The following is a 23,128-nucleotide window of genomic DNA, read 5'->3' on the forward strand; positions in this document are numbered from 1 at the left end:
GAAAAACAAAATTGTTGTTTCTGCAAAATGCCCAGTGAATCTTTTGGGTAGAGATCTTATGCAACTATTTGGCATAGCAGTAGTTCCAACTATGCAGGGTATGGAAGCACAGCGACAAACTAATACTTTTTCAGTGCAAACGGAAGGTGAGACATTTTATTGGTACAGCCAGGACTTGGTTATGACTGGTCCTGGAGCAATTACTGAAGAGTTAATGAATGTAGCTATCAGTAAGTTCCCCTCCCTTTGCATTGATATACAACACCTGTTGCACTGTACTTTGTATTATTGCAATACACCAGGATCTGACAAAGAATATAAACAAGAATTGTTTAAAAATCGTGCAAACAGATTGGCACTGTGTAATCTGTACTGGGATATGAAAGGAAACAGTGTAGTTAGCTGTTCATTACCCCAGGAGTTCTTTGCACTTTATAAATCAAATCAGTTACCACGTTAGTTTAACTAAAGAGAAAGATTTAAAATGGGTAAATCTGGGAGAAAAAGTTACCAAATGGGAAAAGCAGACAGAATCGGAACTATCAGAACAGGGAGTTCAAAGACAGAAACTGAACTTGATAACACAAACACATCCAGCTGTACACTTGCAGTCTAGCAAGGACAGCTGAGAAATCCTCTTATTAGAAGAGGAAGAAAAAGCCTTATTAGACATACTAGAAACTCTCTGGTCAACAGGAAAATCAGACGTAGGACTTATTCGCACAGCAGGACCAGTTACAATCATGCCAAAGTCAGCATTTAGACCACAAAAAAGACAGTACCCCTTAAGAAAAGATGCAGAGGCAGGTATTAAATCTATCATAGCAGCTTTACTTAAGGACGGAATACTGGTGGAATCTCCTGATTCGCCATGTAACACACCCTTATTCCCAGTTAAAAAAGCAAACTGAGAATGGCGTATGGTCCAAGATTTACAAGCTGTAAATGATGCAGTAATCTCAAGAGCATCTATGGTGCCAGATCCACACACCTTGTTAAATGATTTAAAACTTCAACAGAAGTATTTTTCTGTGGTAGATATCAGCAATGCGTTCTTTTCAACACCGATACACCCTGACAGCCAGTATTGGTTTGCATTTACATTTCAGGGGAAGCAGTACACATATACGCGATTACCACAGGGATATTGTGAAAGCCCAACAATATTCTCGCAAGAGATGGCAAGTAATTTAGCGGGATTTACCCTGCTGAGAGGTAGTCAAATTTTACCTTATGTTGATGACATCCTGCTGGCCGCCCCCACACAGCAAGATTGTAAGGAAGATACTGTAGCATTATTAACATTTTTAGCCGCTGAAGGACACAAAGTAAGCAAAAATAAATTGCAGCTTTGGAGAAAACAAGTTAAATACCTTGGATATGTAATATCCAAAGATGGCAGAACATTAGATGAGGACAGAAAAATAGCGATCTTACAAGCACCCAAACCTACAACCAAGAAGGAAATGATGTTCTTCTGGGTACAACTAATCTTTGTCGGAGCTGGATCCCAAACTATGCTTTGGAATCTGCACCATTAACCAACTTGATTTTTAAGAAGCCTATGGCAGCACAAGATTTAATACAATGGACACCAGAAGCAGAATTAGCTTTCTGTAAATTGAAGCAATTGATAGCATCATCATTAGTGTTAGGATTACCGAACTATCATAAACGTTTTTTCCAAACTGTAGATTGCAAGCAAGGTTATATGACATCAGTGTTGACTCAACAGCATGGGGACAAGCAACGCCCCATTGCTTATTATTCATCACAACTGGACCCAGTGGCACGGTCTCTACCCCACTGTGTACAAGCAGTAGTTGCAGCTGCAATGGCAGTGCACGCTACAGCCTCAGTAGTGTTATTGCACCCTCTCACCTTGAGAGTGCCTCATGCAGTCGCAATCATTTTACTGCAAGAAAAATTAGCATATCTTTCTCCTGCTAGGCATCTTTCTTGTATGACTATATTGCTGAGCCAACCTCACATGAAAATTGAACGATGTACAACTTCTCCCAACTCCTGAAGATGAAACACCTCATAGCTGCCTGCAGGTAATTGAGCAAAAGACACTGCCTAGAAAAGACCTCACGGATGTTCCCTTGGATGATGCCGAAGTGACATATTACGTGGACGGCTCATGCAAAAAGAGTCCTACAGGACAGAACCTAACAGGCTATGCAGTAGTTTCTGATACTGAGATTGTAGAAGCAAATTCCTTACTACACAGCTTATCTGCACATCTGATTGCCTTGACATGGGCATGTACCTTAGCAAAGGATAAAAAAGTGAACATTTTTAAAGACAGTCAGTATGCTTTTTCTACTGTACATGTTTTCGAACAGCAGTGGAAAAATCAAGGAATGGTGACATCTACTGGCAAACCAATTAATCATGCACAGTTTATTTTAGATTTGTTAGAATTTATTCAGTTACCTCAGAAAGTAGCTATTTGTAAATGCATAGCTCACACTAAACAACATGATAGGATTTCAAAAGGCAATGCGAGAGCTGTCACAGCTGCAAAGCAAGCAGCCTCAGAAGCATTTCTTTTGAACGAGGAATTACAACCTTCTGAGATTTTAGACTTAGAAATGGTGGAAACAATGCAGACACTTACTACACGAGCTGAGAAACAAAAGTGAGAAAGATGAGGAGCAATTCTCGAGAGAGGGCTGTACATCTCCAAAGAGGGAAAACCAATATTACCATCTAATTTATTTAGATATACAGCTTTGTTGAGCCATGGGCAGTGCCATGTCTCAACAGGGGGGATGGTACAGTTAGTAAACCGGGTATTCACTACGTATGGATTCACAAACTATACTAAAATATTTTGCCTGTCATGCCACACTTGTAATAAACATCATGCATAAGGGGCGTTAAAGCCCAAGCAAGGGGGTTTCCCTACACCACCGTATCCGTTTTATACTATCTGTATGGATTTCATAGAATTGAGCAAATGTGAAAATAAAAAGTACTGCCTTGTCATTGTGGATATGTTCTCCAAATGGGTGGAGGCCTTTCCGACCAGTAAACCAGATGCAGCCACCATTGCAAAGACCCTAGTTAAAGAAATTATTCCTAGATTTGACATACCGGAAAGGATCTACAGTGACAATGGTACACATTTCATAAACCAAACTATACAACAGCTGAGTCGGTATTTTGGGATTTCTTTAAAACATCACTGTGCATATCACCCTCAATCTGCAGGGTTAGTAGAGAGGCACAATGGAGTTTTAAAGAATAAACTTAAGAAGCTCATGATTGATACATAGAAGAACTGGGTGTACTGTCTGCCCCTGGCACTGTTGAGCATGAGAACTGTTCCAAATGCAAAATGACTGACACCTTTCAAAAAGATTTTCGGAAGATCTTATTATATACCTCAGTGGAAACCTCTCATGCCTGCAGACCAGGAAGCAGATTGGACACTTGCAGAGTATATGAGGAGTATGCTGAATAACAAACATATTTTACAGTTTAATTCTATTTCAGATAAAGGCCAAACCAAACCATCTGAAGTGGCAGTAGCCCCAGGCACATGGGTGGCAGTAGCCCCAGGCACATGGGTCTGGGTGAAGACAATCACAAAGAAGAATTGGACAACACCAAAGTGGGATGGTCCATATCAAGTACTGCTGAGCACGCCCACAGCAGTCAAGATTGCGGAACGTTCATCTTGTATTCATTTGACACACTGTAAATTGGTTAAAAACTTTGAACTTGATAAAACTCTTGCTAACACACAGCAGCAGTAGAATGACAAGACCCAGAGATAATAGAAATGCTGAGCAACTTCAGCAGTGTTGCATAATCATCTTAATAACTGTATTAGTGACAATGATCTTTTTGCTGTGGCTTTTGCTGTGGCCTTTCTTTTCTTCAGCCACACCAGCTAGACTGAACAAACATGATTCAACACTCCTAGACTGACATCCGAACTTTAACACTTACCAAGCAATCAAATATGTGTATGCTGAGACTTTTAATATTTCGAATTGTTGGATTTGCACAGCTATACCAACAGCATACGGGGGATTATTAATGGCTGCTGTCCCCCTAGGGGTCATTGAGACCTGGGAAAACTTGATTTTTGAGACTACACCTGTTAAATCTAGAGACAAAATTGCATTGTTCCTACCTGTTACACAAAAAGGAATTGTGTGTTTTTATAAGAATGATACGATTCAGGTGGGTTGGAGCAAATGTAATGTGACTGTTTCTTATAAATGTTATATTAAAGCTAAAAATGCAGAAACAATCTGTGATGCAGATTATGACTCATACTTTGAGTCCTTGCATAAAACTGTTAGTGAAGTATGACATAATCCTGTTCTTTTAAAGCAACTGTCTATTATAGATAAGAAAATGTTTCATGCAGAGAAAGTGTATATCAATACTAAAGTAGAAAGCTGTTATTTTGTGTGCGGGAAAAAGGCATACAAATGGTTGCCTGAGAATTGGTCCGGCAGTTTTTTGGGTTACCTGGTCCCGGCCATACGACACACTACAGCTTTGCCTCATAGGAGAATTCAAAACATCAGAGGTGTCACAAATAAACCTGGAAATCCAATCAAGAAACCTGAAAATCTGATGGGACAGATCAAAGCAGGTTGGAGAAATCATAACTCCGTGAAAGACAAAAGTAAACTGACACACATGGACTTGAGTGACACTATTATATCCTGGGCTGGCATAGCCCCTGCATATGGTGCAGTTAAATCAATTTGGGAACTGAGAAAACTATCCAAACTTTTCGAGGTTATGAGCAATGCAACTTTTTCCGCTCTCGAATTAATGACTGATGAACTGAATGCAATGAGAACTGTGGTACTTTAGAATCGCATGGCTCTTGACTTCACCCTAGCGGTGAGAGGTGGTACGTGCGCTTTAATCAAAGACGAGTGCTGTTCGTTTATACCTGATAATAAACATGAAATTAATGATCATTTGGAGGTGATTCAGCAAGTGTCTGACATGACCAGGCCAGGCCCAAACTCACTGATGGACTTTTTCCAGAAATTGTTTGGGGGGTGGGGTTCCATCCTAATGAACATACTGATTGCTATTTGTGTGGGAATACTACTGAAAGGAGCATGTATTTGCTGTGGCATTCCCTGCATGAAAAGATTAATCAAAGATTTTATATATATATCAGTTTCTGAAACTTTGTATCAAAGTACTGAAATTGAAGAACTGTTGAAGAATGAAACACTTTCATAAGTTTAAACTGAATGACTCTCTTAGCTACAAATCCACAAAGGAAGAGATTAGGAAAAGAAGCAAATTGTTTATGCTTTTGAAAATAGAATAAAAAGTATTAACAAGAGGGAAATGTTAGAAAAATATGTATTAACATATGTGTATAGTGCTTATTATAAGCAAGTAAGATTAACACATTTTTATTCTATTAGTTCTGTTTGAAACTGAAAATATACTTTTCTGAAATTGTGCTTTCTGGCACTGCAAGATGCACTCTGACCTAGTTTGCTAGCACAGCAAAATACATGTTTATGCCTTTGGAAATGTACTGAGAAGAAGGTGATTATCTGCTAGGTCAGGAAATTAAATAAAGAATAATGATGATTACTGTAGATCCATTCATTATGAAAAATAAGTTCTGTTTGTGTTGATGAAAAAGTGCACAGTTGCAAGAAAGTTAGATACTAGAAACAATAGACTGCTTCAGAGATCTGTACTTGCATTGTGCTTGAATTAGCCATAGTACCTAGACTTGTAGCATTACATAGAAAGAAAGTAATAACTGACCGGTGGTTGTCAAGGCTATCCTGTTTACTGAAAAATCTTTTTTAAACCTTGAGTCAGCTGAAATTATGTGAAAACCATTGTAAAGTAACAACTTTGTGAACTGGTGATCTGCTACGTCAGTCGTAGTGGGCAAAAGGTATATTAATTGTGACACTTCCTGATTTTAGTTAGACAAACTCTGTATCTGCATTTTTTGTCTCCTTGCACATGAATAAAGAAACCTGAACTGAACCTTATGCTGATTGGTCTTTGAAGTATTTTCCTTTAAGAACCTGTCTGCTAACCTTTCACATAGATGGGATAGTTCTCTCTCAAACCCTGTCTGTCTTGGGTTCAAACATGATGCACGTATGGCCTTCATTAATGAATGCTAATATTGCATTTACAGTAATGTCTGAAACACTGAAGCAATCAGTACGTGTGATTGGGGGGAGGGTCAGTTTGGGAACGGCATAGGGCACCGTATGATTAAGCTACACTTCTCTATGCAAAGTCTACAATCACTGTACCTCAGACTAGGGGAATTTTCTGAGATATTGTCCATTTGTACTTTCAGTTCTGCATATCTGGTAATCAGAACAGGAGTTTTACTATCAAGTTCTAAAATATTTACAAGCTGTCTCATGAAGAAAATGATGCTAAAGATAAACTTACTGTGAGTGCTAATGCTATACTAATTAAAGTGTTAAAAAAAGAATGTTAATAAAATTCTTATACATGCTGATTTTCAACAGTTCATGTTTTAAAAACATATAGTAAAAGTCATCTGAAACAAAACATTGAGATTTCATTCGGCAGTAAAGAACCTAAGAATTTTTCATACAAGTTGTAGATCAATCAACCCAGCATACATTGTAGACACGGTTATTAAGGTATATTGTAAAATAAGTTAAAGACGTCTGGAGAGGTAGGGACTCAACAATATGACTTTTATAACAGGTGGCCATAAGTGACTGACCAGTTAGGCTTTTATGACCCATATTAGTGTCTATGGATGCAAAAAAAAGTTGGCATTACCTTTTTGAAGTATCTAGAGTTATGATTCAGTGATGTACCATTTTAGTGGCACTGTACTCAACAGTCAATACCTTTGTTTCACGAACCCTGGTTTTAGTCCTAACCTCTGTATCTGGGTGAAATTTTTATGTTCCTCCCCAGATGTGCATATGTTTTCTCTGACTTTACATTAAAGCATGCTGACTGATTATGCTAAGTGGTCTATGTTTTTGTCTATATCTCTACATACCTCTCTCTCTACATTTATCCATATCTATCTATATCTATCTATATATATATATATATATATATATATATATATATATATATGTGTCTATATATATATATATATATATATATATATATATATATATAAATAGATATGTGTGCATATATATATATATATGTCTATATATATATAAATATATATATATATGAATAGATATGTGTGTGTGTATATATATATATATATATATATATATATATATATATATATATATATATATATGTGTGTGTGTGTATAGATATGTGTGTGTGTGTATATATGATGTTCATAAGGGTCATTTGCATATATCTCATGTGCCTCTGTTACAGGAGGTTTGGGAGGTCACTCATTGAAAGTTCTAGCTTGGCTGGAGTTTTCATTTAGTTTTTTTCTGATTGTTTTTTCAGTGTGACCTTCTAACACTGTTTTAATGTGTTAGTTGGGATATTTTGCAGTCACCCTAATGATAATGGACATCAGCTGGGTATAACAACCCTGTGTTTCTTATGCTTAATCAAACACTCTGCTTATGCTATGCTAAGTTCATAACAATCTGAAATATATCCATGGCTAGTGGGGTTTGGCTTTATTGGCCTGAAATTGTCTATTAAAACAATTTCATATGTAAAAGTAATGGGCAATCAGAATTCCATATAGATGAAGCACCTGATGTTCATAAGGGTCATTTGCATATATCCCATGTGCCTCTGTTACAGGAGGTTTAGGAGGTCACTCATTGGAAGTTCTAGCTTGGCTGGAGTTTTCATTTATTTTTTTCTGATTGGAATTTCGGTGTGACCTTCTAACTCTTTGTTTTAATATATATATATATATATATATATATATATATATATATATATATATATATAAATATACATATATATATATATATATATATATATATATACATATACATATATATATATATATACACATACATATATAGCTATTGTATTGGTGTTAGCCAAGAGGTATTAACAATACGACATGCACGTGGTACTAAAAATTAGAGCATAATATGCCAAATATCAAATGTGGTGGCAATAAAAAGACTAAACCATAACTCTAGTGGTGGACAAATATCTAGTGGTGGACAAATACCATCTCTCAAGCTTCAGTTACCCGAGGTTGAACTCAACAATGATTGAGGTTCCTCAATAGGAAATCACTGTACATAAGTGCTTTCGGGAGGAATTTCCCCATTCTTCGAGTTGCTATATAATTATAATTTCAGGGGTGCAGGGGAGCTTGCCCCTAGCAAGAACTTAAAGTATTTTTTCAGCAATTTATTTGTCAAATGCAGTTTGGGGATTCCAGTCCTCAGTGCATTCACTTTCATGCATTCATAGTGGAAGCAGTTAAACACATACTGGCTTCAGAAAATTTCTTGACTTTCTTAATAACATTCTTATGAGCAACAGATACACAGACACACACACACACACACACAGACACACACACAGACACACATTGCATTACCCTTGCTGTTGTGTCTTGGGTCATGGAAGAAAAGAGTTTGACACAAGTCACTTCCCTAAAGGACTTAATAAATACATTACATTTAAAAAAATTAAAATGAATTAAAATTGATTCAGAGAGAAGTGAATTTTATTGCAAGGTGAATAAGACAAACAAAAGTGAAACTCTCGTGGTAAAAAGATAGGAGAATTTAATATAAAATTAGAGTATGTGGAACCATCTGAGATTCTTAGGTTCATAGGTTCATAGGTTCATACTAGGCTATCTGCCCTAGGGCATTTATAAGCCTAGCCAGAGTGTGTATGGCTTTCGCCACCCATTTTAAATTAATTTTGCTATGCCCTTTTCCGAGGTTAGTATACTGTGCCTCTGTCTAACAGTGACACAGAAGTGATACCCGGGGTAAACCTACAATCCCCCATCCACTCATCAAGATTCCTCTTGAAGAGAGTCAATGAGGAACTTTGCCTAACCTGGACTGGGATTTTATTCCAGAGTGAAGGGAGCCTCTGGGTTATGAATCTGTCCCTCCAGCATGTCCTATTTATTTCAGTGCTGAGGTTTAAGTCCCTCGAGCGCGTAGCTCGATGGGATTTGGATTTTCTGAGGTGCAGCATGTCCATTAATTCCGTGTTGGACATGGCTTTATACGTCAGGCACAGATCGCCTCTGAGCAGGCGGTATGCCACTGAGTAGAGCTGGAGTTTCTTTAACCGGGCAGCATACGGCATCTGTTTGAGCCCTTGATCCTCTTGGTGAGGTAGTTTTGGGGTCTTTCCAGTTGCTGCAGGTGTCTGGTAAGGTACATCCCAAAGGGGCATTGTACTCAATTATGGGCCTGATGAGGGATGAGTAAAGAGGCACGATGACCTCCCCTGATCTAGATGTGAATCCCTTCATGATTAGGTGGGCTATATAAAATGTTTTTCTAACCACTTTCGCCACGTGGTTGCCAAATGAGAGATTGCTATCAACTTGGGTCCCCAGGTCCCTAATTACTTCTTCTGTACTTAATGGATTACCACCTATGTGGTAATTTGTGGGCACTTTGTTTTTGCCAAAGGGGATGACTATACACTTTTTGGCATTTAGCTTGAGGCCATGGCTCTGGCACCAGTTGTGTGTTTCTATGAGGCCCTTTTGGAGGATGCTTGTGTCAGCTGGAGAGTCTATTATGGCGCCCAGTTTGCAGTCATCTGCGAACTTGGTCAGCCACAGTCCTTCCATGTTGGCCTGTACCTCCGAGAAATATATACCAAACAAGAGGTCCCAAGACTGAGCCTTGTGGGATGCCACTTGTAACTGGTTTGGAGTCTGACATGGCTCCAGCTATTCTAACCATGTGGGTTCTGTCCTTGAGCCAGTTTGCAACCCATCTAGTGACATAGGGGTTTATATTTAAGCTGGTGAGCTTATCTATAATGCCCGAGTGGGCTATTGTATCAAAGGCTTTTGCGAGGTCCAGGTAGGCTGTGTGGACCACCTTCCCCTTGTCAATGGCCTTGGTGACTGTTTCAAAGAAATCGACCAGGTTTAAGAGGCAGGATCTGCCCTTAACAAAGCCGAACTGGGTAGGATCCAGTGTCTGTAGGTCCCCAATATCTTTATTTATAAAGTCCATGATGATCCTTTCCATAGCTTTGCAGACCAAGCTAGTGAGACTTATGGGGTGATAGTTTCCAGGATCCATTGAGGCACCACCTTTGTGGAGAGGGACCACTGTTGCTGTACGCCACTCTTTGGGTACATATCCTGTAGCAAGGCTGAGATTGAACAGTAGTTTTAGGTTTGGGTTTAGCTCTTCTTGGAGTTCATGTAGGGCAGCCGGGACACCGTCTGGTCCCATTGATGCTGTGTTTCTTGCTTTGGAGAGGGCAGCTCTTACCTGAGCATCTGAAATGTCAGGGGGGCAGCACTCTGCTGGGATAGATATTAGCCCTTTTGGTGGGGAGGGGGTGGAGAAGTTTGCACTGAACCTGTCAGCTAGGATGTTGGCAATGTCTGTGGGTTCACTGTATTTTTTGCCATTTTGGACTAATTCTGAGCATATCTGGGAACTCCCCCCCAGGTTCCTAACATAACTAAAGAAAGCCTTGTGATTATCCTTAGTGTCCTGTGCAATTTTTCTCTTGAAGCTGGCCTTAGACGATTTTATGAGTGCCCGTAGTTTTTTGCTAATACTGATCAGAGATGCCTTCCCTTTTTGGGATTTTGCTCTGTCATGTAGTAGCTTCCTCCTTCTATTGTATAGTTTGTTTATGGCTGGGGTCCACCAGACAGAACATCTGCCTTTGGAGGATTGGGTCTTGGTTTTATTTGGGATTGCATGATCCATGCATTCCTGAAGGTGTTCATAGAATGCATTTATAAAGGATTTTGTGGTCTGGGCCGTATTATCCACAGGCCCGGGGGCTTTGAAGGATTCCACCTCAGTTTTGAGGAGTGTGAAATTTGCTTTAGAGAAGTTTTTCACTGTGGTTTTCTCGGCATGGGGTGGGGTCGGGATGTGAATATCCAGTGAGATTAGTTTATGGTCTGATCTTACCAGTGAGGGATACACTTCTGGTCTGGAGCATAGAGTCCCCATGTTGGTGATGATCAGGTCCAGTATGTTTTCCCCTCTTGTGGGTGTGGAAACAAGTTGTTCCATAGCATTTGAGTTTATAAATTCTAGGAAACTTTGGGCTAGGGTGTTGGAGCTAGAGTAATGCTCCCAGTCTATGGTTGGGTAGTTGAAATCACCCAATATAATGGTGTTTGGAGAGATCTTCATATTTTCCAGTGTTCTCAGGAAGGCCGAGTGGGGTTCCTGGGTTTGGGAGGGTGGTCGGTAGCAGGCTATAAACTGGAAGGCAGTTTTACCCACTGTTAGTTGCACATGGATAGTCTCTGATGCTTCGTGCTGTGCCACCAACCTGGAGGTGTAGGTATCTTTGTGAATATTGATACTCCCCTCCTTTTGTGGTTCGGTCCAAGTTTTGGGGCTGAAAAGCATGGTATGAGGTATAACCTGGTAGTGCTGGGGTGCTCTCGAGAGCCTTGAACCAGGTTTCTGTTACTGCACAGATATTGATGTTCTCCATGCTAAGGAGAGTTTCGAGTACGTGCATCTTGAGGTTTAGACTTCTGGCGTTGAGTAGCATTACTCTTAGTTTCTTATCCCTTGTGATACCTATGGAGGTGGGTTTGTCTTTTGAGCCTTGCCTAAAAAGGCACTATGGGGGTAGCAAGAGCCTTTGCCAATATCCGAAAGCCCAGGGATGACAGGTGCAAGCCGTCCCTAGCGAAGCATCGTGGCTTGTCGAGCATGTCATCCCAGGCTGACAGGCATTGGATCCCCTTTGAATGACACCAATACTTAAGCCAATTTTTGAAATTGATAATCTTGTCTTCATACTGTGGCATCATTCTTGGTGAGGGTAAGATGCTACTCAAGGTCAGGGTCATACCGGCCTGGGCTACATGCTCAGAGAGCTCCTCTATGTCTCTTTTCATGTAGTCCAGGGAGGTACGTCTCAGATCATTCACACCAGCATGGACAATGACTGAGTCATATTTGTACTTGCCTTGGAGTGACCTGAGTGCTTGTGTTATGTAGAGGATCCTAGCGCCCGACAGGCAGCTCACCGTGACCTTCTCCTTGTTCAGCCTGGTGAGCGGGACGTCAGTGTGCCTGATGATAGAGTCACCTATTACAAGTGTATTAGGTGTGTTGTTTAGCCTTAAGGGCTGTGACTGTTCGGCACACTGGCTTTGTGAGCTATGTGTTGCACGTGTTTTGTTTTGGGGTAGCGGTTGCTAAGGTGTCTGCTTTGGAGGTCTCTGCTGCTTAGGCAGATTTTTATTTAGAGCCTCCAAGTATGTTTTTGTGTGTTTATGTGTTTGGTTTGCTGTCGTGGTAGGTCTATGTGAGACTGGAATTGTAGTGAGTGTGGTTTCCTTCTCCTCCTGACTGGTTACGCCAGTACTGAGTTGAGAGAGCTTAGTCTCCAATTTGGCTATATGGTTGCATCTCTCACATGTGTTGGAATTTGTTGGGAGGAGGAGAGGGTTGTCTGTGTACATTAGGCAGTTGTAACATTGCCTCAAGATTCCCAGGTTCACCAGCTGGACCGGAGAGGAGATTGACAACTGACCTTTGGACATGCTAGAATAGTATTGGGAATTCCTTTATAATTGAAAAAAAGGGCCAATGGGGAACAAGTTACTCAAGGGGAGTTTGTGAGGGTGTAGTGCTTTTAATTTTTTAGTGCTGACTTATATAATTGCTTTAGTGAGCAAGTGCTAGGCTTTAGCGTAGGACTAGGGTGTTTATTATGAGAACTCGATCAGTTCCAAGGCTCAAACCCAAAATAAGCGGCGCTGCTCGATGCCGCGCTATGCACAAAATCACGCAAAGCCGCGCTACAGCAGGTTTTATACAGGCGGACTTGAAAGAGCTAGAAATTGGCCCAAAACTGCCAACAGACTACCAGATTCCTGCACTGGGAACACTCCTCCAGGGACAGATAGGCTGCTCCAAGCTCCCCACTGCCACTAGTGACCAAAGAAGCCTCCCTCTATCCAAGAAAGGAAATGGCAACACAGGAACTTTCCAAAAGTCCAGAATACAGCAAAGCCTGTATTCTGACTTTCAATATATGAATTCCTCAAAAATAATCAATAAACCCATTCTTTTTATTGTTATGACTAGTAGTAAATCCAGTGAGGTTTTTATTTCATGTTAAAGCTTATGTAAAGAATGATTTTAAAGTGGATATTAAGATGAACTGAAATACAAATAATTTCAGTGCCATGTAACATTAGATGTTAGTATTGGTGCACGTTTGAATGCTTTAATGAACTGTTTTACAGAAAGGAAGGAATATTAGAAAAAAATGAATCTGACAGATGTTTTAATTGTTGTGACAATCAGGCTGAAGGAGTCTTCTGTGTTAAGTCAAAAGTGCTAACTGATTTGTTAAAGCCTAGTATTTCATTGACATAAACATTGTCTCTTTATATTCAACAATAATTGAATGCGCATTCTTGTTTTTTTCAGAGTTTTAACAGTTAAGTGTTTTCAGCATGGCATATAATGAACAAATCGTTGACTCTGATATAATGCAAAAATTCTTGCATTATAGTAAGACATTTCAGTCAGTCACTAAGAAGGTTTGTATATGTTTTTACAAGTGTTTGTTAAGTCACGGTGTAATGTGATTTGGATTTCTCTGGGATCCTTCAAGTAGGACACTTCATTGTAGAACAGTAAAGGTTCATACATAATGAGTAAATCTATAAAGCATATAATGTTTATGTCAGCAATCTGTTAAATAATTGTTTGTGATATATAAAGGAGTTGATTTTTAAAGACGGCATCTGATGAAGTCTTGTGCTCAAGACGAAAGCGCTAATTTTTGCCTGTTTGTGGATTAAATAATTTTTACTACACCACGGAAGGCTGGACCTTTTACATATTTATTGGTTTTATGTCAGCATAGTTTGCAACACTTTGGTAAGTTTTCCATGAGGTTTGGAAGAACTGTGGTCTAATTTTTTTTCTAATCTCTCAGTAGTATACATTTAAAAATATAAATTAGATTTTCAGTAATTAACACCAGTTTTGGTATGACAAATAATTGTTTTCATAGAGACGTGCAATCCATAGCCTAAATGAAAAGGAGTCACTGGAATTCAACATGTACAAAAGCTGATTGGCAAACTTTGGCAGAAAGCTTTAAAAAAGATGCTAGTACAGACCAATTCTGAAAATCTAGACACAGAGAATAACTGCTTTTTAGCTCTGGGATAGAGAAGCAAATTCAAGTCTGTAGCCTGGAAAGGCGAAAGCTTGTTGTCAATCTTTCGTTACTTATATATCATATACTGAATTGTAGGCAGTAAAAAGACAATGTTATCATACAATTATGGTGAACTGCACATTAAATATATAATTAGATGTTTTAGGAAACAAAAGTTTAAAAAGTGAATTAAGTTTATGACTACCATAAGATATTTCAGATAATGCAAGAAATGACATTACTATGCATTCGAGAATGACAGGTGTATTACCTGTAGCCTACCTCACCACAACCTAGGATATGTGTTAATATGTGTTCTATGCACATGCCTACCACATCCTGCATTACTGCTTTAATATACATGCAACATATATAATGACTGCATATAAAGGTTAGAGCTCCATCAACTTACCTTCTCCATTTCCAAAGATAGACAGTCAGGACGCATAGGATTATTAGACAGAGAACTCCTATCACAGATCCCGCAACTACTCCTATGTAAAAGATATAAAATAAGTTTGAATAGTCTGAAAAATACCAATATTGCAATTAGATGAATGGAACTGATCTAAATAAATATGTTTAAGTTTATTGCCTTCTTATGGCACAGTGATACAAAATCCAGTATATGTCTTTATTTTAAATGAAATTCACAAACCATACAGTAGGCAGCATGACCGCTTAGTAATTAAAACTGACCTCACACAAACACCAGTGCCTGTGGTTTATTTCTTACTACTGGTTACCGCCTTTGTAGATATTGCAAGTCCTTTGAATCTCTGCAAGAGTTTTCTTCAGGTATTCTGTCTGCCTTCTAAAAGTATTATGATTGATGAGCATCTGTAAACTGACTTTCTCTCTTTATGTATATCAATATATCTATTTATCTAATATTTTTGGGTGCATCTTGGCTGAAAAATGTCCAGGATAGATAAGGTCAGTTAACAAATGCATAAATTAAAAAAAAACGACTGATGCAATTATATGAAAGAAATGGGTAGTCAGACAACATCACCATATTTTATACAGGTTTTCTCTGAACTAAACTAGTAGTAAACTGAAACTGTTTACTATAATGCCATTAAGTGCTGTTTAGTCAATGATGATTCATGCTGACCTTATATAAAGCTGCCCTGAACTATTTTCAGTCTTCAGCAGATGAATAATCACTGATCGAGGAGCATCCATCTTTGTAGTTATTGTCTTAGTCCACTGCATTGCTGTCTTCCTCCTTTACCTTAACATTTCACCCTGCCAGGCATGAGGTCTTTCAAATATATTTTTCTTGAACTGATATGTCTGAAGTTTGAAAATTAAAATCTTGATATTTGCGCTTACAAGAAGTATTTAGGGTTTAATTTATACAGTATCTACCAATTTTTTTTTTCTAGCAATCCATGGAGTGCGCTTCATTGTTTACCAAAACCATAATTAAAAGCCATCTATGTTCTTCCTGTCTTGTTTTTTCTGTGCCCAGTTTTTATATTTATATGATGCTACTGAAATTGCAATTTCTTGAACAAGTCAAATCTTTGTATCAAAAGATACATTTCTTCACTTGAATATCTTATTTAAATTCTTCAAGGCCATTCTAAGAAAGGTTTGTTATCATATTTATTGATTGCTTAGCATTTTATTATTGATTATTGATCCATACAGGACAAAGTTTCCAAGTTCTATTTTATATTCATCAATAATAAATTTTTCAAAAATTAATTGATTTTTTTCAATTGTCAGCATATTTAACTTCTACATTTTGAGGTGTGACCCCACTTTGAGGGTATGTCATTTAATTTTGATAAGCAGGTATACTGGAGTTTTCAGCTACTATTGCAGTATCATCAGCACAGTCAAGATCATTAATTATTCTTATTCAAGTATTAATAACTCAATTTTCTTCATGCAGTTCTGCTTCTTGGATGATTTGTTCTGAGTATAAGTTAACCAGATATGTGGAAATATGAAGCCTTTTCACACAGTTTTACCAATAATAAACACTTTTGTTCCTCTTTGTTTTGCTCAAATTCTTGCTTTATGATAGATGTAATGAATGTGCATGAGAACATCAGGTATTCTGGCATACCCTTGATTCTCACTGTAGTCCATAATTTTTCATAATACACATGGCCAATAGTCTATGGTAATTAGTGGACAAATAGATACTGTTGTGATATTTTCTCTTTTCAGGGATCCATGTCACATCTGCAATGCTGTCTCCTGTTCCTTGCTGTTTTCAGAACCATGTTTGCAACTCTTGCAATTTTCTTTCCAATTGTGTTTGTAATCCCCAATGGATAATTTTGAAAAGTGTTTTGATGTTATGTGGGATCAGAATGGTTGTAGAAACATTTCAACAAATCAGTCAAACAAAGTAACAATATTAGGTGAGCAATTGATGGGACCAAAAGATGGTCCTTGCAAATCTTTCAGCAGATACACTTAAAAGCTCATGCCTGCATTTTCAAGCACTTAACAGTGCTCATTTCAATAATTTAGCAGAACTGTACATGACAATCCTAGTGTAAAGTTGTGTCTATCCTTCCAGTCATCAATAATAGCCATAAGAATAGTTAAAGTAGTACTTTGTTTGACCTGCAATGCTAACTTATTCCATAGTCTGGGAATACATTGAGTTTGGAACCTATCACACCAATGGGTCTTGTTTATTTGCTGTGAAGATTTAGATCACTAGTGAAAGTATATGTAAATGAACTGGTTTTGCAAAGAAAAAGAAGGTCACATAGGACTGGGTCTTTCGTGGCTGAGAAAGCAAACCACGGGTCATTTTGGAGCAGTCAGTATGTTACTGAGTATAAATGACAGATCTGCTAATCTGTTGGGATAGCTGAAAGATGTAAGGCCTTTGACTCTCTTGGTAAGGTATCTTTGTAACCTAATATTCAATTTATACTTTCTGAAGGTGACATTGTATTAAATGATGGGTTTGATATGGGAAGAGTAGGATGGCAGAATGACATCTTTAGATCTTGAAAACATTCCCTTGGAAATTAACTGGGACAAATAGGATTTGCTGACTATGGTTGAATGAGAGAGAGAGAGAGAATTGTCCACATAAGTACCCAGGTCTATTATGATGACTGTCTGTCTAAAGAGGGCTACCATTTAAAACATACAGAGTGTGGATATTTTTTACTGAATACTTTCAAGCTGCAAGTGTCTGTATTTAACTTAAGGCTGTCTTTAGTACACCAAGTAAATGCATATTCCAGCCCTTGATGTAGCTGTTTACTATCAGCGGATATGTCGATAACAGTGCCCATCTTGCAGTCATCAGCAAATTTGATCAACCTCTCTTATGGAATATTGGTTTGCATGTCTGCAAAAGAAAGTGCTAATCAGGAGAGGTCCCTGCACTCCTGCACTGATGCTTGTGGTACCCCCCCCCCAATTACAATGATGTGCTCCAAGAAGGTAACAGCAATTTTCACAACCTGGGATTTTTTGGATTGCCAATTTGTAATGCAGCAGATAACAAACAGGGTTTACATTAAGTTTATTTTTTAGCAATACCATGATGAGGGGATAGTGTCTAAGTCTTTGCCAAATTAAGATAAGCAGTTTGCACTGACTGAACACTGACCACAGCCTCTGAAAACTTTTCAAAGACGTTTATACAGAAACTTGTGATTTGCACTACCAAACTGACTGGAGTCTATATCCATTAAGTGTCTTCATAATGTAATAATCATGTATTACGTCTCTGCATAAATGAGTTATGCTACGATAGGTTCCACGGCTTTACATATAAGGCTGGTGAGACTGATGGCATTGTAACTGCCTGGATCTGCAGAAGGGTCATGCTTGTGTGGGGGAGTCACAGTGGCTGTTCTCCAGGCATTGGGTACAAACTTTCTGTGCAGGCTGAGGTTAAAAATTTAAAACAGAGGCTCAAATGGTACATACTTGTAACTGATGAGAATACAGCCTGGTATATTGTTTGGTCTGAAGCAAGTATTACATTTTGCTTTGACAGGGATTTTAAGACTTGTTCTACGATGATTTCAGAGGGAGATACATATTTGGGGATGCTTGGGGAATCAATGTGGGTATATGGGGTAAAGTTAGCACCCTGAAAAGTCAGATGAATCTGACAACCTTCTCAGTTGGGTTAACATGCAGAGAGTTGTTGTGAATTTTGCAATGGTCTTCTACAAGCTGAAGTAAGTCTATCCTGGTGAAGTTCCTATAGATGGTCTCATTTGGTGGTAGAGTGGTACCACTAGGCCTGACAGAGAAGATAACTGTCTTGTGATCAGATTTAAATAGGGATGAAGAGGAGATGGGTGGAGTAAAGGCAGGGGCTAGTTTGGTAAGAACTAGGTTAGAGCCCTTTTTGGATATTTTTACAGTTTAGTCCAGTGCATTGGCATTAACAATGTCAAGGACTCTGAGCATCATATTTAGAGGTGTGAGCTTGCCAATTAATGCTTGAGCAATTCAAACCTCCTTGTAAGAAGGCATTTTGTTTGATATTTAACCCTTCAATGGTGTTAAGGTAATGTACGTGACCTTTGGGGGACATTAAAACCATCTCTATGTGGCAAAGAAGCAATACCTGGATTTGCTAAGGGTGATTTGGATCTGCGGGAGCTCCAAGCTAGGTTCATGGGTAATTTGAAATGAGGTGGAGTTATTTCTGACAAATACTGATACTCTCCTGCACTTATTCAACGGCCTGAAGGAATGGCCCAGACATAGGAGTGTTGTCACATCAGTGAAACCATGTCTTAGTAACGACATATATATATATATAAATATATATATATATATATATATATATATATATATATATATATATATATATATATATATATATATATATACGTGTGTCTGAGTTACAGAAGGGCCTCAAGTTCAGGCACCTTTCTATTTAGAATCCTTGCACTGAGTAGTGTCACCATGATGTTGTCCAAATTGGAGTTTGAAGCTACTATGTAGGAATGTCTAGCAAGGGTACTTTACCTAAAAAAGGCACTATCTGGGGACTAAAGCTTTTAGCCAGTGCGTAGAAGCCCTGTTATCATACCTCCCTTCTTTAATGCTGGCATAAACACAGATCATTTACAGTTCATTATCCATCATGTTATCTTCCAAACTTCCAGGCAGAACCTTATAAGTACTGTACCAGCTACATCCAAGTGCTATACGACTTCAGTTGGAATTCCATCAGTTCCTCGTGCTTTTTTTTGATAACAGCTTGAGTGATATTTCTTCTTTTGGTCACCACTGATGCGTGGTCATAAGGTACAGACTGAAATAGTTGGGGAGTTGTTTCAACTTTACAATATAATAGACTAGAATAGTCTATCTTTTCGTAACTTTCTTATCATTCAGCATAGATCCTTGAGGTTTTCTCTTTACCACTCATACTCTTTGGAAAGCAGATCTTGCCCATACTCTAGGGTTTTATGATTGTCTTTCTGCATACGTTGTTACTGTACTTCTCTTTGTTTTATCTTGTGGTATGTTAGAAATTGTAGATAAATTAAACTACTACTCTTTCCCCTAACTTTAACTTCTCTAGACTAACTCTCTTACCACAATATTGCCAGCTAAATTATTTTATGGTTATCGTAATCATATGTTATTCTAATGAAACTAATGATAAAAAACATATAGTTTAAATGTAAAAATGCAGTTTTATCAAAATTAGAAGAAAATATTATTTTATGCAGAGGGCATGCCCCCCCCCCCACACACACACACACACACACACACACTACTCCAATTCCCCTTAAATAAATGTGGTCAATTTATATAATCATAAACCTGCAGACAAAGGGTGGAGACCACCTGCACTGAAAGCTGATACCAGTATAGCACACACAAACGTGCACACACACATCACATATTCGCATACACACAAACACACACACATGCACACACAGTGCAATTGTACAAAAGAGTACATAGAACTCCTATAATACAATAGCACATCAGAAAATATATTTTGTCTTGCTATTACATTTTCTGACACTGTTAGAACATATTAATGGCCTGTGTTTGAAGAAGTTGTCAATCTATTTAATGAGCATGAATGGCTGTCCCCTGACAAAACATGTTAATATAACTTTCAAAAACAAACCAAGCAGACCTAGTGCAGGTTGCATACTGTGTTTTCTGAGACTATGAGGGATACCACAGATTTTTCTTTTTTAATAGAACTGTTTTATACCAGTAGTGATTACTGCTTTTAGTTTTTTGTTAACTCCATTCACATTTATCTTTAAGTTTTATGTTATCAAAGTCATTTCCATAGTTTGTATCTTACACAAAGATGAAGAAGATTATTCAACCTTCATAAGGAATACCATCAACAACCTTTGCAGCTGTCCATGTAACATCAAGACAGATGGACAGACTACTTTAAACAGCTTCTGAGTAAAGAAAACTCCACAGAAGCTCTACTGCCCCAGACACAACCTAAGATGAAAGAGGAAGAAGGCTCAGAAAGAGTTCAGGAGAAGGCTGTGCCAGGCATTATCTCAAGCAGATGTTCCTCAAGACATAATCACTTTCTCTTTCCAAGTGAATATGTGATAAACAGTACATGTGACTAATGCCATACTGAGCAGTCAAGCAGTAGTCAAATTATAAACTCACGGCATACATGCTGCCGTTAAAGGAGGTCATAAGGACAAGTTGATTGTCATTCATAATCAGCTTCAACTCCTCAAGATCAAATGCCAGATTTAGTGCTTCTAAATTGCCTTTCACAAGGTCTGCTTGGACTCAGCTGTCCACTGGTTATAGTGGAATGACCTCAAGTTCAGCCTGACAAAGACCTAGGCCTTGCTCTTTCTTGCCACCATTTGACTTTTACCGCACCCATTGCTTTCATCCTTTATTAGGTATGAAGCAACAATTTGGAACTTCTGTCTCAAGTCACTAATATGGATGTTATCACTCTGATCAAATATTTCATTCCCTTCTTGGACCTGGCGATGATGACAAATGTTTTGAATATTTCTTGTGTGGATTATAATGGCCTTTACTTCATCCTTATAAAGGTGATATGGTGTGACTATAATGGATTATTGCCTGGTCTGTATTAGAGCAGTCATATAACTCTGGTTTTCTGGAACACTACTCACTTGTGTTTGCTGCCACACCTGTTTAATATCTTGATCCTCACCTGCCATGCCTTTGTACAGCTGGATTTTGCTTACATAAAGGAGTTGCTGACACTGTATGTCCTAGCCAAGCATCTCGGATTAGTTGGGCTGTTGGCTCTTCTATATACCAGAGTAATGAGAACTAGCAGAGGATCCCTTACACCCCTTCTGTGGAATCAGCTACCCTCCCTGATTGAACCTGTTTAGGATAAGAGAGTTTATTTAGATTCTGCCAGAGGGAATTCCCACATATTCAGATGGATAAACTTTGAACACTTTTGTATATGTATTGTTTAATGGATTTTGCTTATTACACTGAAACTGGTCTTTTTCTTTTTGTTTTTATGTCGTAAGGTGGTTATAGTTGAGCATCTAAACACATATTTTTCTCTTCCTACTAGTCTGTGGCTTCATGTCAGTGGTGTGCAGGTCCCTAATATTACTTATGTAAACAGCTTTTCACTTGTACTCAGCATGTAAACTGCATTTCCTTCACCTGGAAGAGCTTTGTATGCTGTTGCAACTTATTTGTGGGACTTCGGTTTTAAAGCAAAGTGTCTTCCCTCAAGATTGCGTCTACCTTTACTGATACTGCTCCAACTCCTGGAATTATGCCTATGCTCTATTGTATAGCCAGTTTACACTAAAGTATGTTCTAAGCTTATACCACAAAGTAGTCTCAGTCAACTGTACAGGATACCTGCATACCACTGAGAGCCCCCCCATACTCACCTGTTTAGAAACGTTGCCACTGTCTCTCTCTGCCATCTATAAGTTAGCCACTACCGTAGTGTCAACTCTCTCTTAGTTACCTATACGCTTTTTTTCTGTTTGTGGTTTCCTTTTAACTGTTTTTATCTTACTGCAAATACCTGTGTATACCTTGCTATTGCATCTCTTCCTTCTCTGTCTACACCTCCCCACCTCTTCTACTTACCTGCTGACCCTCACTGTGTGTTCCTTACTCTTTCCCTCCTGGCCTGCTGATTGTTTCTTCTGGTGATTCTTCCTGGCCAATCCTGCTCCATTCACCCTTGCTACTCTCGGGCTCACTTCGTATCTCCTCCCACCCCCATTACCACCCACACTCCATATCATTTCCTTTTTATCTAACCACCTACTCCCTTCTGCCCACCAACTCCACCCCTTCCTGTCTGCTATAACATTCTAAACAACTTACCCTTCCCTACTTATCACTTCATAGTTTAGTCTGCTGCAAATCCTCCTTTCTACATATCTCCTACTCCCCCTACAGATTCACTTAAATTTTACTTCACCTCTCTAACAGGTCTAGCAACTTACTTTTCCTAGTCCCTTATTCACTCCTCACTCCTCACTCCATCCCAGTCCTACTTCCCCACCTTAGGCCATGGCTTTTGCAATCCTCTCTATTTTCCTCTTGCCTCTGTTACTTCTTCTCATTCTTACATCTTGTACTACTCCATTACCACCTGTCCACAGAGATCCCACTAATCCCCATACTAACTGTTTCTCATCTCTGCAGTACTCTATTACAATCTCCTCCTCTATCTTACATCTTGTACTACTCCATTACCACCTGTCCATAGAGATCCCACTAATCCCCATACTAACTACTTCTCATCTCTGCAGTACTTTATTACAATCTCCTCCTCTATCTTACATCTTGTACTACTCCATTACCACCTGTCCATAGAGATCCCACTAATCCC

At 38.6% G+C, this 23,128-nt stretch overlaps 1 protein-coding gene across 1 annotated transcript in view; it reads right to left on the reverse strand.

Moving 5' to 3' along the window:
* Nucleotides 1-23,128, reverse strand: part of PTPRH (protein tyrosine phosphatase receptor type H) — a 722,562-nt gene that overhangs the window by 198,099 nt on the left and 501,335 nt on the right. Inside the window, exon 11 of the mRNA XM_044059212.1 lies at nt 14,714-14,795. Coding sequence (XP_043915147.1) covers nt 14,714-14,795 — 82 coding nt within the window. The remainder of the gene's footprint in view (nt 1-14,713; nt 14,796-23,128) is intronic.

This window comes from Protopterus annectens, chromosome 17.part0, assembly GCF_019279795.1.
Source record: "Protopterus annectens isolate FY-2018-M chromosome 17.part0, PAN1.0, whole genome shotgun sequence".
Lineage (NCBI taxonomy): Eukaryota > Metazoa > Chordata > Ceratodontiformes > Protopteridae > Protopterus > Protopterus annectens.